The sequence below is a fragment of the Neovison vison genome, chromosome 1 (genome assembly GCF_020171115.1).
Source record: "Neovison vison isolate M4711 chromosome 1, ASM_NN_V1, whole genome shotgun sequence".
Lineage (NCBI taxonomy): Eukaryota > Metazoa > Chordata > Mammalia > Carnivora > Mustelidae > Neogale > Neogale vison.
In genome coordinates, this window is record NC_058091.1 from 24,615,358 (window position 1) to 24,635,850 (window position 20,493).

General features: G+C 38.6%; 1 protein-coding gene across 1 annotated transcript in view; it reads left to right on the forward strand.

Annotated features, from left to right (window-relative positions):
• Positions 1 to 20,493, forward strand: part of PDSS2 (decaprenyl diphosphate synthase subunit 2) — a 255,955-nt gene that overhangs the window by 96,619 nt on the left and 138,843 nt on the right. The window contains exon 2 of the mRNA XM_044244610.1: positions 13,261 to 13,395. Within this exon, the coding sequence (XP_044100545.1) occupies positions 13,261 to 13,395 (135 nt within the window). The remainder of the gene's footprint in view (positions 1 to 13,260; positions 13,396 to 20,493) is intronic.

Genomic DNA, 20,493 nt, shown 5'->3' on the forward strand with positions numbered 1-20,493 from the left:
CGTAGCCAGTAATTATGGGAGCATCTTTGGAGTCAAATAGTCCCAATTTGGAATTCTGACTCTCCACTTAACTTTTGACCTTGAACAAGAAACCAATCTATCTCCAGGCCTCCGCTTTCTCACCCGGTAAACTGGAGATAACTGTAATAATAACTGTAATACAGCCCGTAAAGTGCGTCGCCCCCGGTATGTGCTGTAAAACTGACAACTTGCCCCCCGTCCCCCACTCCCATTGCCCCTGCTCTTGCCCTCAGAAAGTCAGTCAAAAGGATAGGCAGACGGATGGCCAGAAGTTCCACTACCTTATTTGTGGGGAAGGGAGAATCAATGACTTACGTCTTTAGTTTTATTCTCATTTCTAGTGAAATAAGGGCTGACCTTTTCAGCTCGTGCCCCAGACTCTTCCAGAAGGAAAACTGGGGCGGGGGGGGGGGGGTGCAGAATGGCATCCCAACGTGGCAAAGCTTAATCATGACCGCAGCATTTTTGACATTTCCCAGTACTTCACAGCTATTGTTCTACCCTTTACTCTCTTGTACCTTTTAAAAATGAATTATTTTAGTATGACTTAGGACAAAATACAGCTATTAGGACGGGGACAAAAAGTCTCTAAATGTAAATTTCCTGTCTTATTTTAATATATTCCTAGAAATAAAAACATAGAATGTATATAAATTATTCAAGTAACTCTATTCATGGAGAAATTCACACTCCACCCAATTTCAAGGAGAAGATCCAAAGTGTTGGGTAAAAAATGGTGAAAAATGTCATCTCTGCCTTCCCTAAAAGTTGTGATTTTGTGGACTGTTTTAGGGGATCGATTGTCACAGGCCACCAAAAGGGCACAAGGCCATAAGCCACAAACCGGGCCCATGCAGATGCTCATTCCAGTATAAGACTCCTTGGCTGTGGTGTAGAGCCTGGCTACTCCTGCAGTCTGTGAGGGTTTTTGTTGTTGTTTTTTAGTTGTGGTTTCTAACCTGGACAGCACTCTCACTGCAGTGCAAACTTTACTCAGCCTCTGTGTGAATGGGCGCTATTCAAGGCTTCCCATGGCCTTGTGTTTAATGGACCGCAAATCCTCTGACTCTGTGCTGCCTGTGAGTCTTGTTGAACTTGACCTTAAGGAGAAGGCTGCACCCGACTGCTTGTCCAGCTCTCAGTGCACCAGACCTGTAATCGAAAGAAGTTTTAAAGAGGTGCTTTGGAGAAGTTAACTTGAAACATTTTTTTTCACACTTCTTACCTGTAAGGTACTTTCTAAGCCCTGTTTCTAAGCCCACATTCATTTTTTATTACTCTCTGTATTGCGATGCTGCTATGATCATTATTTCTTGTTGGGTGAATACGAGTTTTGGAGGCAGACACCTGAATTGAGGCCCAGGTCTTTCACTTATTGGTTATGTAATCTTGGGCAGGTTACCTTATTCATTCATTCATTCAGTATTTATTGAATGTCTGTGTGTGCCAGGCACTATTCTAAGCAGTGGAGATAGGACCGTGGATAAGTAAATATGCTGTAACTTGCTTACTTTCTAGTCAAGGAAGACAAATAACTGAAATTAATGAACACAACTATGTAGTGTATCAGTGATAATCACTGACAGAAAATAAACCGTGATTCTCAGTATCCTCATTATAAAATGAAGCAAACTACCATCTCACAGGATGGTTGTCAGGTTAGATGAGTGAACACCCATGAAGGCCTGGGGATAGAAGAGGGTGGATGAGACAGTCAGTCTACCCAAAGGAAGCTTGGTGACAGTCTAATAAATGAGAGATTTCTTCCCAGAGCCTTGTGACCTTATAGAGTACAGCAAGTGTTATTGTTATCTGATTATCAGATTGCCTAGAATAATATGTGTGTGTAATTTATCCCAAGCCATCCCTCTCTTCATTCAGTAGGTGCCTTTCCTATTAATGAATAACATGTGAATGAAACTATAAAAAATCGAATTCTGTTTTCCTCTTGACACACAGAATTTGGAAGATGCCACTATCATAGTAGTCTTTCCCCTTTACTACCTCTGTTAGTGGTTTGCTTATTTATTCATTCATTCATTCATTCATTTAAGATTTTGTTTATTATTTGACAGAGATCACAAGTAGGCAGAGAGGCAGGCAGAGAGAAAGGGGGAAGCAGGCTCCCTGCTGAGCAGAGAGCCTACACAGGGCTCGATTCCAGGACCCTGAGATCATGACCTTAAGCTAAAAAGACTTAATCCACTGAGCCACCCAGGCACCCCTATTATTTTTTTTAAAGTAATCTCTACCCCCAACGTTGGGCTTGAAGTTACCATGAAGTATCGCACACTCTCCACCGACTGAGCCAACCAGGTGCCCTTGTGATTATTTTAAGTATTTATAAGGTCTTAATGTTATTGGGTGGCAATATTTGCAATTATAAGAACTAATAGGTTTGAACTTTGCCAGTCATCAGGTCTTTTCTCTTGTGGAAATTCTGTGAAAGATGAACACAGGCAGTCTGTGTCCCACCGCCTGTCACTTCTAATTCTCCCATGGTTTGGTTTTCTGTACCTTGACTTCAGTGTTGATTTTGGAAGAAGAGAAGATGTTCCTAAAAATTTTGCACTTGATTTCTGAACCATCGTGTTGCAACAATATGGTTTTAGGTTTTGATTGCTTTTCTCTTCATTTTTAAAAAAGTCTTTTCTCCTGCCAAAATCCATGCTAGCATTTGACTTTGCTGCACCCCCATCCCTCACCCCAATTTGCCCTTAATGTATTAACTCTTAATCTGTAAGGTGTTTCATCATTTTTTTCCAACTTGATTATCTTTACTGGCTTCTCCCATCTGCTTTCGTATCTTTATTTTTGACTTCACCTCTTCGTGTTATGTAAAAGCTTTTACCTTTTATATTTTACCTTTTCATCTTTTCATTTCATTCAAGCTTTTACCTTTTACCTTTTCATCTTTTCCAACTTGTTCTCAAGCAAATATTCTAAATTTTGCGCTGCTGGACCACCTTCATTAGCTAATAGGACTCAGACCCCCAGGTACTAAACAAATTGGGTATTGTGTTAAAACAGTCTTTTTTCCCCTAAAGAGATTCTTTTTGAATTAAAAAAAAATCCTGTGCTTATATACTAGCCTAGTAAAACCGGAGAAAATTATGGAAGATTAATCTGAGAGCAATTCTTTTTGAGTGGCAGAGTCTATTGAAATCAGGACTGCAAGTTGAGAAAAGCACTGAGCATTAAGGGAGCACTCATTCATGTTTGGTTGATTTATTCCCTGTGCAGACGGATGGTGGTAGGAGGTGTAATTCACAGCACCAGCTCTTAGCCGGGGGCCCCGCATGAGTGGTGGTGGGAGTCTGGTGTGTCTGTGGAGTGTAATGATGCCTGTGTTCCAACACTCAATTTTTCTACCCCTTTGCTTCAACACTAAAGTGCTTTTTAAAAATGTGAATAAAAGAGGTCTGTATATAAAAATTATTGTATGAGATAATTTTAACAGTTTTTAGTGTGATCAAAATATTATTTTTTTAAATGGTCCTAATTTTCTATGTTCATATTTTTAAATCTTCAGTTATCATTTGAGTACAAAGTCTTCATGGGGTTTTTTGTTTGTTTGTTTGTTTGTTTCCTGGTGGTATGGTTTAATTCTAAGGTGCGGCCAGCTTACAATGTTGCTGCAGACTTGATCAGTTATGGCATTATTTTATACTTCTTTTTTATTTCAATCACGTATCATCAAACTACTGGTGTTAATAATCATTTCTGAAAAGCTCCTGGCTTGGTTTCCACGCCCTGCTCAACAACTACTATGCCTCACCCCCATTCTACTTTTCTCTTCTCTCTTACTTTTTTTTTCCCCAGCACCTGTCTCCTGCCACATGCCCATCAAACCTAATTGCAGCTTTGGAAGGGCTTTGGTAAGACAGTTCCGTGGCCCTTATGTCCCTTAGGGATTTAATTCGGGTGGGATGTACATGTGGCCCTCGAGCCATGTCAGTGACTGCCACAGCTCCCAGATTCTAAGGGCTGGTCACCCCAGGCCCTAAAGTTGTTTCAAGTCTAGGGCAGTTTAGTCTCAGGATGGATATAGCAGGAATAATACAATTTGGGTCATTTTGTCAATGGAAATTAGCTTCCAGTTCTTCTGCTAATTTTGTATAAAAATCTGTGACATGCAGACTATTTTTAGTCTCCCTCAAATTATAGTGCTTTAAAACAATTTTCATGAGTGTTAATTTTTTTCTTTTACAACTGAGTAATATTACTGTCATTGAATTGCTAATTATATATTTTTTTAACAGCACTTCTTTGATATCGTTTAAACATTGGCCTCGTGTCTAACTCTTAGAGAAATTAAAGGTGAAATATGAGAACCCAACATAGGACTCTGGGGTTCATAAATGTGGGTTAATTTTTTTTCTTGAAATGAAAAACACAACTATAATATAGTAAGTCATCTGCCTTCTTAAAATTCTGTTATTCTTAAAATACAGTACTTTTTTTCTCCAGACTTAAAAAGAGATCTGTGCTCTTACGCATTTTAGGAAATAAATCACCCTTAATCTAAAAATCTGTTGATTAACGCTTATTATCATATAGGGGTATTTGCTTCCTATCTTGTTCCTTTTCATTTCTTAAACAAATATTTTAAATGTACAGAAAAATACAGAGACACTTTGTATATGGAACACCTATATAATGATACCCAGATTTAAAACATTAATGTTTGCCATATTTTTTTCTAGTTTTTGTCCTTGGCCTTCTTTATATGCATATATATGTGCATATATTGAAACATAATTAAGATATTATGTATACAGTTTTATATTCTATCTTCATTTAACATTTTAAGTATTTTTCCATGTCATTAAAAAAGTTTTAATGGTTTCTTGCAACACTAAATTTGTTCTAGTATATGGACAGATTTTTTTGTTTTTAAATGGTGATGATACTATTCCTACTTAATTAATTTTACATTATGCTTCCAGTTCTTTTGACTTTATGTATCACATACTTTACATGACTCAAAACACTTTTTCCAAAAAAAAAAAAAAAAAACCTGCAGGTTGCAACTCATTAGTACAAAATCAATTTAGCAGGTTGTAGTCAGCATTCAAAAAAATTAGAAAAGATCAGAGTATTTCTAATGCTTCTTTGGCAAAAACTGTGCACATTTCAGGCAATCCTGACGTCTCAGTTTTCTGTATATAAACCTTAAAAAAAATGTGTCTAGGAGTTGCAGTCACTGTCCTAAAGCGCTATTAGGAATATTATCGATCAACCCACCTCCTGTATGTTAGTTTTGACATTTATCTTTGGTGCTTACATTGTTTGAATTGGCTTATTGGAATTGGATATATTTAAAGTGGCGTAATAGAATAGTAAAGCTCTGTAGCTGTAGGTGTTAGCGCCTGAGGGAGTTCTTATTGTGGGGGTCTGAGTGGTACCGATTTTTTTGCCTTTAGTTTTATTTCGAGGCACTTTGAGCTGACTCAAAGGTGATGGTCCCTTCTTTGTACATGGCTAAACTCTTTCCTTAATATTTGACTATAAATGTACCAGAGGATTGTGATTTGGATCATAGCATAAGTTAGAATTCTGAACTCTTGAACATACATCTCAAAAGTTTTCTCTCATGCCCCAGTTCTGCCATCCTACCTCAACTCTCCATCTGGAACTAATCCCTACCTTCTGTTCAAAGTGAGGACAGTCTTCTCTCACGGGCACTGATGCAGCAGTGAATTCATTCACTTCTCCTAAATGAGGAAACAAAACACATAAACACTCCAGTATATTGAGTTCTCTCTATTTAAAACTTAAGGAGTCGATCCTTTAATGTGGTATAATTCTCATATATGGTAACTTTCCAGTGTAGCATTAAAATCTCAGCCTGTTTTTTAGAGTATGTTGGGGCTTTTCTCCTGTGTGGCTGTCGCTTTTAAAGAATATACTCTGATTTAGGAAAAGGGACTCAAGACGCAGAGCTGACTGGCTCAATGTGGCAAATGGAGAACAGAAGAGATGAGGAAAGTCGGGAATAGTAGTGGGGCTGTTTGGGTGGGATGTGTGAGATGGAGAATCTGCTGTTCTACTTCTTGAACCTATTTATTCTCTCATCTTGCGTGTTTTTTTTTTTTTTTTTTTGAGACCTGCTCTATGTCAGTTACTCTGCTAGGTGCAGGGCATCCAAAGATGGCAAGCCTGAATACCTTCAAGGTTGCCACAGGCCTGTGAGGTATATAGTACCTGTGAGCCAATAATTAAATAGCAAGGCCATATAAAGCCTGAGTGAGTCTAGGCTTTGGGGTCCAAAATGACCTCCATCATGCATGCTTGTTCACACTTCTTTCTGGGTATCTGCAGAGACCCCTTTTATTTCTTTGTGGACCCACTGTGTTCCTTCATGCTGGTTACTCATCCTTACTCTGTCCCCTAAGTGAAGGAATTCTCCAAGATTCCTTTTCCCCTCTCATCCCTTCCCTTCCCTCTTTTCTCTTCTCAAAAACTCATCCATCAATTCCTACTAATTCAGCCATCACCTCTTCGAAGATGCTTCCCAAATCTGTAGCCACGGCATTTCCAGCTACCTGCTGGGCATCTCCATCTGGAAGTCTTTCTTGCATTCAAAGTTAACATGTCCAAAACTGAGCTCATTAATTCCCCATTAGCTTTCTTTTTTCTTCCAGTCCCCATGAATGCTAGCATCATCATCTCCGGGAAACAGGTCTGAACCTCACATTCATCCCTTATCTTTCTTTCACTGCATGAGGGTCGCCCCTCATGCAGTCAGCTGGCCAGACTAGCCTGTTCCACGTCCATGCTGTGGCCATCATTCAGCTCTTCTTTTCCATCGCTGCTGCCGCTGCCCTAATTGAGGCCCTCATTATCTCCCACCTGGACTATTGGAAGAAGGTACTCCGAACTAATCTTCCCTGTCCTTTCCATCGCACCCAATGCGCTACTGCCAGAGTAACAATATCAGGCCCAGAATAACAGTTTTAGTCTTTAGCTCTGATCACATTACTCCCTTGCTGACAAACCATCCATGCCTTCAAATTGCTTGCAGACTAAAGTCCCACCTCCAAACCTGACTCTGAAAGCCCTTCATTCTTCACGCTGTCTTTTTTCTGGGCTTCTTCGCCTTCACATATTGCCCGGTGGGTAGCCCCCACAGCTCCGGAACCTGCTCCTCATTCTTCTACCTTCTTAGCATGCATAACCTGTCTTTTTTCTCCTCGGATACCACTCTTTCCAATCCATTAACCCCATTCCAGTCCTCTGCTCAGGGGAGTCTGACCAACCCTCGGGCTCCATCTGAATGCTACCTCTACTGTCAGGAGCACCTCTAGTGAGAAACGCTTTTCTTTCTTCTTCTGTGTACTGGTAGCTTTTTGTTACTCTGCTACCTTTGGTATCTGTTGCTTGTTATTATTCAGCTTAAACATATTAGAACCTATTATTATAATTCTTTAATTATATCACTTACTTCTTGTATGCCTCTCATGTTTGGTACATATATATTGAAGAAATGGAATTTGAGAGGCTACGTGGAAAGGTGTCAGGGGCGCCTGGGTGTCTTAGTCCATTAAGCGTCTAACTCTTGACTTTGGCCCAAGTCATGATCTCTGGGCGGTGAGATCAATCCCTGCATCGGGCTCTGTGCTGGGCAGGGAGGCTGCTTAAGATTGTCTCTTTCTCCCTCCCCCTCTCTCAGTTTCCCTCTCCCCTTCAAAAAAGAGGTGTGGGGGGGGGGACATAGCTATGATTTGAGGGCTGAAATACAAAACTGAAAGGAAGGTAGTAGCTGTGGAAAGATATGATGATGCGGTTAGCCATAAAACCATAATGTGAGAAGGATATAGAGCTGGGTTGCACGGAGTTTCACCTATTCAATCCTTATGTCCATCACGAAATAGTGTAGCCATTAGAATATTAGTGTGTGTTTGCTCTTTCTATCTGTTGTAGATCTAGAGCAGAATTTTAGAGGGGGCCAAGTCCTTCCTACCCTGCCCCCAAATTCAGCTACAGATTTTTCAGGATGATATTATTTGAAATTAGTGCTCTATCCATATTGGCTAATTTTCCAGGACTACATAGTATCCACCATCGATTTAAATTGAATTACAATATTACTTTAGATTTGGTACCTCTCTCACTTGTCCACCCCCATATTTCTACCCCCACATTTCTCATTGACTACTGTAAAAGCCTCCTAACACGGCTCCTTATACCTACTTTGTTTTCCTCCTTCCTCTTCACCCAAGTCATTTTTCCACTGATGATAAGATTTTTTGTTTTTTGTTTTTTTTGTTGTTAAATATCTGATTATGTCACCTGCTGCTTTAAAAAAACTACAATGGCTTCTCACCACTCTTTGGATAAAGAGCAAAAGTCTTCACGTGGCCTGCTTAACCTATGTGGTCTAGTCCCATCTGTCTCCAGCTTCATTTCATACAGTGCTCTCAGCCTCACATATGCCTGGTTTTGTGTTGCAGATATACTCCTCGTGTCTGTTCCCATCCCACTGACCCCTCTTACATCTCTTCTGCCTTTGGGTATCAGCTTAGCCATCACCTCCTCATGGAAGCCTCTGACTTTCCTCGCTAGGTCAGTTCCCCTTTTGTAAACTCTCCCAGTATCATCTTTTTCCTTTGTGGCATTTACTGCCATTGTAATTTTGCATTTCTCTGTGATTCTTCCATTATTTCCAGCCTTTTCCATTAGCCTGCAAGTTCCACAAGCTCCATGCCTGGTTTTGCTCACCATTGTGTCTGTGCCTCACACAGTGCCTAATTTATGGACAGAGTCCAGTCTGAATTAGTTGAATGAATGAATGATGAGGTTTTAGTTGACATGAGCTAAAAGGAACACAATTCTATAGAACTTCAGTAAATAAGATTTCAAGGTATTAATATTGCTTTCATTCATGACATTCTAATTTTGATGACAATAAAGGATTCTTCCAATTTGGGGACCTATTATATATACTGTAGAGTATTGGATAATTAAATAAGTGAGGTAAGATCATGAAGAATCCCAGAGGAAGAAGAAACTTCAAATTTCAAATAGTCCAGGCGTGTATGTCAGGGGCTGTGCAGTTTCCCAAATGTCTCTGTTAATGGGACTCAGCATCACCAGAGGCTGCTTTGGTTTTTTTGTTTTGTTTTGTTTGTTTTTTAATTTCTTCATGTTGAATCAATATTGGCCTGCTCTGTTTTCATATTTTCTATCCAGTTGTGTCAGTTTCTATAGTAGTTCTGTCTCCTACCCAGATGGAGCCCTTTCAGATGAATAGACCCCTCTCATGCCTTCCGCCAGCTTTTGTTCTCCCAGCTCTTCCCCTCACATGCTATGCTCCTGCCATGTTGGTTCTGGAAATAGCTACACCCCCGTCTTTCCTCCATACCTTCACCCATACTGTTTCTTCTTTGGAATACCTTCTTTTTGCCCCTTCACTTCCCCTTTCAGGTTTAGCTCCCCTGGCTACTGCCTCCTCATCCTTAAGTCTCAGGGAAGTCTCCTTCACCCCTCTCCGCCCCCATTTATGTTAGTGGCCCCTTCTCTGTGCTCCCACAGCCCTTGTTCATCCTGTAAAGTAGCTCATGCCACATTTTATTGGGATTTTTAATCCAGACTCTATTTATCTATCACAAGGGAGACCACAGCTCACCAGCGCTCACCATGAGGCCCTCCTCCACTGTTGTTTACACCATGCCTAACCTGCTGTAAGCGTTCACTGCCTCTTTGCCTGGATAAATCTGAGAACACCAACCTAACTGTTCTCTAAGCTAGCTTCCAGAGCTTTTTCTACAGGCATGCATGTGGCACTAGAGGAATTCTCCGTCTTCTAGCCATGCTCTGGCTCATCAGTGTCCCTCCTGTAGAGAGGCACTGAGAGAAACTCCTCCTTTTTCAGGCAGAGTACAGCCTGATCTAGATGAGAACTAGTATCTCTGTATTATAGAATCCCAAGGATTTTTTTATGCTCAGAAGCAAAAGTTCTTGTTCTTGTTTGGTTGTGAGCTCATTTTTGAGCTGCAGACATTATCAGTTTATCTTGGTGCTTTTTTTTCTTAAGGGTGTTAATGAAGTAAATTTCAAGAAGTGGTGTTTGGAAGCAGTTTTTTAATTTACTTAAGCTGTTAAGCTCTTCTCCGGGTCGCTAACTACTGTCAGAAGGTGGGCTTTTCTGACTCTTCCCTTGGTTTCTGTCAGCCAGTCCACTACAGTGTCTCTTCCTGACCTTTTCAGAATGCTTTCTCGAAGTGGCAAATGTTTCACTGATGCGTGATGAAGTTTGCAGGGGGTGGGGGAAGAATTCCTCGACTTTTGTTATTTTGGGAGGTAGGAGAGGAGATTTATAGGCGATTATGTATGCCTGTGGAGTGGGCTAGACTTTGAGAGACAGGAGTAGAAATGGATTAGAAGAAAGAAAAAATATGAGTTGAGAAAAAAAATAGGTGGCAAAGAAGTAATAAGGACAGCGAATGTAATTTTCTGATTATGTGATCACTTACCACATGCTTCCACAATATTAGATACTTTCTTCTTGTTGCTTCTTCCATAAAATGACGATGGAAAGTAGACATCATCAGCCTCATTTTACAGCGGAGGTAGCAGTCTCCGAGTCCTACAGCTAGTGAATGAGAGGAGGTTTTTTGTTTTTTGTTTTTTTTTTTTAAACCTATTTCTAAAGCTACAGTCTTCTCATTATTAGCAAATAGTTTTGTACATGAGATGAAGCAGATTGGAGAGTCATGAGAGCGTAATGGTTAAGAGTGTATATAGATTCTAGGGCATCTGGGTGGCTCAGCTGGTTGAGTGACTGCGTTCGGCTCCGGTCATGATCCCAGAGTCCCAGGATCCAGTCCCGCATCGGGCTCCCTGCTCCGTGGAGAGTCTGCTTCTCCCTCTGACCTTCCCCCTCTTGTGTTCTCAGTCTCTCTTTCATTCTCTCCCTCTCAAATAAACAAAATCTCAAAAAAAAATTTTTTTTCTAAAAAGAGTGTATATAGATTGTGGAGTCAGTTGGTCTGGACTCAGATCTTGGCTTTGTCAAGGCTCTACTGCCTACCCGCTGTGAGCAAGTTGCTTAACTTCTCTGAGTGCCTCATTCTAACTCATTCATCTGCAAAATTGGGGTAATTGTGGTACTTTCCTCTTGGAGTTTTTGTGAATTAATTTAGTTAATATATAGTAAACCCTTAGAACAGTTCCTGGCATATATGAAGCACTATATGAGTATTTGTTGCCCTTTGTCTTCTTCATCCTCCTCCCCTCCTTCTCCCCCCGCCCCTTTCTTCTTTCCTCTTTCTTCTTTCTTCTTCGTTTGTGTGTGTGTCTCCTATGGAAGGTCCCATCTCTGAGAACTTTGAGGAAGGCATCAAAACTGTTACCAGAGCTATTTCATTAGCATGATGTAGTCAGACTTTTCTCCAGTTTCTCACCCTCTTGGAGGTCTTACTGTGTTATTATATCCCTCATCCCTCTCCCCAGGTTCAACCCCCAAAACATAAGCACACTCATACAGCCTCATCTTCCTCTTTTCCCTTTCTCCAGTTAAGAGCCAATTCAGACCTTCTCCTTAATATTATTATCTAAAATGGGAAGAATAAAGATTCACCTTGGGCAGTGCATTAATAAGGATCTAGCAGCCTAAGTTAAAATTTGTAATTCAAAGCAGAAAAGTTAGGAAGTGTTCCTGCTCCCACTTTACATTTACTTATTATAAAATAAGGTGCTTCCCAGCCTCCCTGCGGTTTGGGTCTACAGGATTTAAGTGGAGAGATACATGACAATGAGAAGCTTTGGATATTTCTGATGATTATTTGTTTCTGTTGTGTAGAACTTAATTATTATAAATTAGCTGCTTTTTCCTAAGAAATTAGAACTTCCTTTTAAAAATTACTAACTCCTCAAACTTGCTGACGATCACTAGATTGAGGGGAAAGTATAATTAGCGAAAGAGCTATATCTGTTCCTTTGCAGAAAGCCTGAAGATCTGCCTGATTTTGAAACCAGGAAGGTTACAAAGGGGCCCTTTTTAAAATTTCTGTTTGGAGGCATGACGGGCAATGATTTTTCTTAAGTAATGAACTAACTCATTAATTTTGGCTATGTTAACTTAATTAATTTAAATTAATTCTTTGTTCAACATTTACCAAAGAGGGCTTAATAATTTAATGAAGTATAATACAGTTTTAATACTTTTTTCCACAACACTCAAGAACTATATTCGTGTGTTATTTATGTACGTATGCATAATATCTATTTGATTAGTACTCATTAGCATTTTTCTAAATATTAATTTATTATAATATATTGCCCATAGTTTCCTTCTTTCTTCTTTCTCTCTTTCTTTCTTTCTATGTTGCCATTTAGTTCTTATATGACAACCATTTACAATATTTGAGGAAAAAAAAAAACAGTGTATTCCTGGCCTTAGTTATAGTAGAAATTATGAAAATTCAATACTCATCGCAAAAATAAAATGACATGCTAAGTTAAAGCCATATTGTTGTCTAGAATGATAATGCTTTCCATAAATAATAGGAAATGGCAAGACTTGCTGATGGCATACATTTCCATTTTACTTATCAAATAAATTTTTAAGTCCTTTGGATTTGTCACTTTAATTCTCTGATCATCTTCTCTACCTGTGAAGACAGAAATCTTTTTTTTTTTTTTAATTTATTTGACAGACAGAGATCACAAGTAGGCAGAGAAGCAGGCAGAGAGACCAGGCTCCCTGCCGAGCAGAGAGCCCAATGCGGGATCGATCCCAGGAGCCTGGGATCGTGACCCGAGCCGAAAGCAGGGGCTTTAACCCGCTGAGCCACCCAGGCGCCCCCAGAAATCATTTTTTACCACTCTCCTTTCGCACCATCATCACCAAATAATATCACTTCACCCAAGCCATATAATTTGTATTTCAGTTGCTATTAGCTACCGTAGAGCAGTTTAAAACTATGGGTTGAGCAAACAGTTGAGATTGTAAAGTGGAAGGTCCAGACCATAGGAAGACCCAGAAAGAGGAAGGAGCCAGATCATTAGGCCTCACAATCGGAGCCTGTCACTTTTAATGCCAGCCACTGGTTTCCCTGGTCGTTTCCTGAACTCACTGCTTTCTGTTATATTAGCTCTTTCTTCCCCTACTTCTGTTTCTTTCCGCTGAGTCCCATTCTCTGATTTGGAAGTCTGGTGAATAGTAGCAACTTCCTAACTTGATGTGGCTGATCCTGTAACAGTATATTAATCCTCTCCTTTCTTTGTTGGCAGGGGGCTCGTACACGATAGCCGGCACAACCTCCAGTTGCGAGGCTTGGTGGTGCTACTTATTTCTAAAGCAGCTGGGCCCAGCAGCACGAACACTTCATGTCAGAACTATGACACGGTCAGTGGGATCTATTCATGGTAAGAAGAACTTAGTCTTTTGACCTGACTTTCTAAATTGTGTTTCCTTTTACTGAACAGTGGTCAGTGGAGCTCACTGTTTAGTTCTTTGTCATTCTCTGATTCACGGATAGATTAACATATTTTGTATGATGCCTGGGTGGCTCAGTTGGTTAAGCAGCTGCCTTCGGCTCAGGTCATGATCCCAGGGTCCTGGGATCGAGTCCCACATCGGGCTCCTTGCTCGGCAGGGAGCCTGCTTCTCCCTCTGACTCTGCCTGCCTCTCTGTCTGCCTGTGCTCGCTCGCTCTCTCCCTCTGTCTCTGACAAATAAATAAATAAAATCTTTTTAAAAAAAAATGTATTTTTATTGTTCTTTTTTTTTTAAAGTCTACTTATTTATTTATTTAGCAATCTCTACACCCAGTGTGGGGCTCGAACTCATGACCCCAAGACCAAGAGTCGCACACTTTTCCGACTCAGCCAGCCAGTCACCCCCCTCTTTCTTAAATGTATTTTTATTGTTCTTAACAAGTCTAATAGACTTAGCAGCTCCATGCGTAACTGGTAAATTTCCCTATACATTTGTGTTGAAAACTTTCATTTCTGTTCTAGCCATTTAAAATTTTCTATTCGTGACTACCCCTCCTTCACCATCATGGTATTTCTCTACAGAGACATAGTCCAGGATTTATGATTTTTAAACCTACTCAAAATGATACCTAACTATAAAATAATGTTGCAACTGTCATCTTAGGAGAATGAATGTACTTCAGTGCCATATCATTTTATTATGCTTATTTTTATGGTGAAAAGGTTTTTAACTAAACTCACTAGAATAAGAAATTTTTTCTCTTACACATTTAGACTAAAAAACAAATGTGTGAGTATGAGTCATTTTTGCTTCAACATAAAACATACTTAAAATTTTCAGTTCTATTTTTTAAAAAAATCATTGCTTTAAAAAAATCACTGCGTATTTTTTAGTAATAGTGTATCAGTAACAACTTTTTTTTAATTTAGTATTTATCACACTTGACATTGTGTTAAAAGCCTCCCTAGAGCCTCTCTGTAGCCCCTGCAGGTGGACTTTGGCACATGAAATTAAAACCACTCCAGAAATATGGGTGACAAGGAAATTTTCCTCACAAAAAGAAGCATTTCTGGGAAGTTTGACCTTCGGCTACTATATCTCATGGATTTACTTTAAAAATCAACCCACACCTTAGTTTTGTTTTTTTTTTCCCCCTACTAGTCCTATCCATACATTTTTTTTTTCTTAGATAATATTTAGAGATGACTGCTGCTTACCAGGTATGAAGCCAAATGATCTTTCCTCATTAACAAGCAATCAGAATTATCACTGCTGGACCCTTCCTCCAGCCAGGATAATTTTGCAAACCTTGTACCATTTATCCATGCAAGTATCTTCACCAGAAGGGGTACCTGAGATTGTTTTCAGTCCCTACTCACTGTGAAATATTTATATTTGTTTTGTAGGTTACTGATCATTTTTATTAGTTATCTCATTTGATCCTTACCAAGATGCTATAGGTAAGAGTTGTCATTATACTTATTTTACTCTTGAGCAGACTGAGATTCAAAAATCTTGTGATTTTTTTCAAGGTGGCCCAACTGGCAAATGAGACAAGTTGAGGATCCAACTACAGTTCTTTTCCTTCCAAATTTCATATGCTTTTTTCTTTTTTTTTCTTGATTCCATTCTGCTTTTCTAGTCTGATTCAAAGAATTTATTTCACATATAGGTTAGGCTATCCATTAAATTAGTATGCCAAAAAGGATCTTCTTCTTGTAAGCATGTCTTTGAAAAATGTCTGAATGGAAAGTAAGTTGGCAAATCTTTTATACAGCTACAGCCTTCCCCCAGCCGGTCTGAATTAGAGCTCAAAACTTTACCCTAGGAGTTTTGTAGAGAGCCCTTGATTGAGTTTAGTTGAATTAACCAGAGAATATACATAAAGATCTGTAATCAGTACCAATAATGTTGTTAATCCCTTTAAAGCAAACGGACTCCGTAGCACCTTGTATCCCATGTGTCTCTGTTTCCTTTAGGAACTCTGTTGATTTTCAGTCTGCCACTTTGACCCTATTTGATTGGTCGGGCCTCTGCTCTTGCAATTGGGTGACTCTACATCTCTTTAATAAACACCAGCTATGTTTTATTATCTCTCATCCTAAAATAAAAATAACCCTTGGAAAGTACTATTTGATGCATAGGTGTTCTATAAATATTTACACAAATGAATTATCCCTATTTTGCAGTAAAAGAAGCTAAGACTGAGGTTAAGAACTATCTAAAATCTTCTAGTTGGAAGGTGATAGAGTTGGTATGTAAATCCTACTTTTACTCCAAAGTGCGCCCCCTTTCTACTAGGCAGGTGGTGATATCTGTATGTGGACGGGGCACTGTGATGTGATCTTGTGTTTTGAATTTCACATCTAGCCACTAAGAAACAGTTGCATCTCCTTCTGATCCTTCAGAGGAATATAACACATGTGACAGATGATTATTATAACATGAACAACTATTAAAAAAAACTTTACAAAAGAGTAGGTGGTACATTATGAATATAAAAACTTTATAAATAATATAAATGGGTTTCACATCCAAGTGTATAGAATCCATAAGTATGTTTAACAAATAATCCTGGTGTGTTGTTGCAAGCTATTTTCTATAATCAAACTTAATCTAGTAAATCTTTGGTGATGCTTGGGTGTTTTACACACTTGTTAATGTGAAAATGTAATTTGGCACAGTACTATGAGAAACCATTAATTTGTTTCTCTACCCCTGAAGTCATTTATTTGGCTCTTGCTTCCTTAATTGTTCAAGTGTAACTTTTGCTGGAGGCTTGTATCTATAATGCCACAGTGACTTATTTAACATTTGAGAGAAGTACTGACTTGGGAGCTTTTTAATTCACCTCCAAACTTCTGGGATTTACATTGTTTGTGTTTTTCTCTCATAAACTTGACTTTGAGGTCAGATCATGGGACCTGAATAAATTACCTAAGGGACCAAAAGTATGTTAGGTGACCTCTTTTGTTTGGCTTAAGGATATAAATGATGGATATAACCTGTGGATATGCTTGGGAAATGTATCATTTAATGGCCAAGAGAGGCAGAAGTGAGGCTAAAATGTAGTAATTACATTTTGAAAAACAGGTAAGAGAGCTACATTTATAAAACTTTACTATAAACATCTACCATAGCCTTTTGCCAACAAGGCTGTGGACTTCAGTTTTATTCCTCTAATCCTGGCTTTCAAAAAATTGGTGGCAAAAGTGATCAATCAAAAAAGCAATACTATAATGTATAGTGACAGATGGTGACTATACTGATTGTGGTGAGCACTGAGTAATGTATGCAATTGTCACATCACTGTTGCACCCCTGAAACTAATACAACATTATATGTCAGCTATATTTCAATAATAAAAAAATTAATCTTTAAGAGTATTACTAAATTGCCAGGTATCCATAGCCACTCCTAAGAAGATACATTTATAACTTCCTACTATCATAAGGATAGAATATTTTTATTTTATGTACAAAAAATCATTACAATATATAAAATATGATATTAAAAAGTATCGACATCTCTAATGAAATGTAATTATTAAGTTTAAAGAAAGTTACGTGAATTTTCTTTATGAATACTTCAGCTTTCTCGGTTGTTTTAGCAAGAATTGATTCAATTATTTCTTGTCTAACTAACTGTTATAAACAGACCACATGTTTTCATTCTACCTTCATTGCCTGAAATTTCCCAACATCTTTTGTTAACTCTGGTAGAAGAGATTGAAATGAGACCTTTGCACGGCCGAACCTCCATAGAGCATAAATGTAGTAGGCCAAACAAAATACACATTTGGAATCACACATTTTATAGTAGTAGTTTAACATGGACTGTGTCTCACAGTGGCTGTACCTTATTATGTCCTTTGACACTTCTAGTTCAAGACATGAGCTGTAAAGCCAACTCTAAAGTACTTTTCATGGAATATGAAAAAGCCTCAAATTTTCAACATAGTTATCACATAAAGTGAGATGTAAAGTTACATTTCAAAGGAAAAAAGTATTAGTGGAATATCATTGAAAATACAAAAAGATAACACACATAGTACTACAGATGATCTACTAAATTTTTTCATCTTTTTTTTAATTTTTTCATCTTTTAATTTTATCTTATTTTTTAAGATTTATTTGAGAGAGAGAGAGCAGGGGAGGGGCAGAGGGAGAGGGAAAGAGAGAATCCTCAAGCCGACTCCCTGCTGAGCACAGAGCCTGCCCTGGCCCCTCAGCCAGGTCCATGACCTCAGTGGGAATCACAGAGCTGGTTGTGTAACCGACTGAGCCACCCAGGCACCCTTAAATATTTTAAAATCCCATTAAAACTTTATTTGCTTTATATTTTGACCTATTCCTTCTTTCAGTGCCTTTTATTTGCTCACCTCTGTTATCCACAGCACCCATTCTAGCGTCTCTATGGCTTGAGGTTTTACTGGTTTTAGACTCCTCTGAGTTTATGTTGTCCTCAATTCCCATTTCCAGAGGGAGGAGAATGACCTGCTCTTGGGGAACCAGTGTTGTGACAGTATTGCTCCTGGGTGACAGGTGAGCTGATGAGGAAGAAAATAAAATTACGGACCAATTATTTTCTGTATTTATTTGTAATACTGATAACAGAAGACTGTGTACTTCGTGTGCTGTGAAACACAGTTCAGATTATCTATTTTCTCCATGTTACCCCAGCACTCAGTATATTCCTAACACAAAGATGGCAGTCAGTGACTCTCAGATCATGGCTGATTAATAATAACAATTATTTTAAATTATTATTTTTTAAATTTTTATTATCATTTAATCTTCAAGCAAGGAAGACCTCCCTAAAAGGTTCCAGAACCCTGAAACTATAAACAAAAAATACATTTGACTGCACATAAGTGGAAAAAATTACTGTAAAGTCAAAAGAAAATGCCAGTTACAAAAATATTTGAAACATATAAGCCAAAGGACCGATTTTTAATGAACAAATCGGTTGAAGGTCTTATAAATCCAGAAGAAGATAATGCAACACAAACATGAACTAAAGAAATGAACAGGCTGTTTAGTGAAGAAGAATCTTAGATGATTAGTAAACAACAGGTGGAAAAGTCTGGAATTCATCATAATGGACAAATTAAAACACAATCACTGTTTTCCTTTGTCAGATTGGCAAAGATTAAAAAGTTTGACCCAGTATTTGTGAGTGTGTAAGAAGTAAGCACTTGAATGCTTTGTTAGTAGGGACATTAATTGATAGAGTTACTTAGAAAATAATTTGGTAACTAACAGTTATAAAACAGACCACATATTTTCATTCTACCTTTGTTGCCTGAAATTTCCCAACACCTCTTATTTAACTGATAAAAGAGATTGGAAGAAGTTTGCCAAGCACATTTTCTTTTCTTCCTGAGTATTCAGCTAGACTACATTTCCTAGCTTTGGGGTAGCTATAGCATTTTCAACTATAAACTTTACTCTAATTCAACCACCCTCTGATTTAGCAAAATTGCTGATGTGTTAACACAAATGCTCAAAGATGTATGTATAAGAATTTTTTGTAGCGTAGTTTGCAAGAACAACAGCAACCCCCCAAAAGGGAAACAATCAAAGCATCCACCAAGAGAGCCCACGTTGTTACTGACGCAAGGGAGTATCAGATGGATGTTTAAAAGCATTAAGGAGGTCTGTTTGCCTGATCTGGAAAGATCTTGAAGAATCAAGAAAAAAAATCAAGATGCAGAAACGTATTACAGTTTGATCCCACTGGGGCTTGAATGGGTGAATGGTGGATTTTTCTACACATGGAAAATGCTTTAAAAAGAGACACAAAGAGTTAATTGTGGTCCCCTCTGGGGATGGGCAACTGGTTGGGGGAAACGGGATGAGAGAAACTTCATTCATTTTATGTCCTCAGTTGTCTGAGTTATTTTTAACTGTATGTTTGTTTTACTTATGCACTTCATAATGCACTTTTACCAAAAAACTGGTGGTTAGCTTAGTCCTGCTATTAGAATGAGAGCTTTAGAGTCCCTGGGCTGACCTGAACTTTTTCTTTTCCCCTTTTTGACAAGATCAAGTAGACTATGAAAATGCATGAAGTATAGATTTTTTTGTTGTTGTTGTTAACAAAGAGAGCAAGAGTGAAGCAAAATGATTTACTTTCTTAGGTTTACCATACTTGTTAAAATGGATACCATCGGGGCACATGGGTGGCTGTTGGTTAAGCGTCTGACTCTTGGTTTGACTCAGATCATGATTTCACAGTTATGGGATTGTGTCCCACACTGGGCTGTGCACTCAGTGTGGAGTCTGCTTCAGATTCTCTCTCCCTCTCCCTCCTACTCTCTCTCTCAAATAAATACATAAAATCTTAAAATGGACACCATCAATTTCTTGGAAATTGTGCTAATTCTCTTTTTTAACTCAGTGTATTATTCAGTTGATTAAGGTTAAATTAATCATCATATCCTAAGGTCATTGTTGGGCTTTTAGAACTAATCACCAAAAAAGCATTATAAACATAACTATAAGTTAAATCTAGAAAACATCATAATAAAATGACTCGTGTTAAGAGTGATTTCTCCTCTACAAGGAAGTTTGTCAGACTTGGGATGCTGTCACAGAAGTGGTGGTAGAATATTTGGAGGCCCAAATGAAATCTTAATTTAAGAAGAACGGTAGAAAATTTTAAAAGTGGTAAAAGAAGTGAGTTTTGTTGTTGATAAATCTTTAAATTTAGGGAATAAGTCTCGGTCTCAGCTGAAAATATTTTAGTTCATGATTATCTTTTTAGTGTGGCATGAATTAATTTCTGATGACGTCTAGTCGTGGTAACAGTAGACTATCCATCTTCACCTTCATACCTCACATTAGAATTTGTCTGGTACTTAAAACTGCCTAACAAAATTAAGAAACCATTTATACTGGGTGCCTGGGTGGCTCAGTGGGTTAAGCCTCTGCCTTTGGCTCAGGTCATGATCTCAGGGTCCTGGGATCAAGCCCCGCATCGGGCTCTCTGCTCAACAGGGAGCCTGCTTCCCTTCCTCTCTC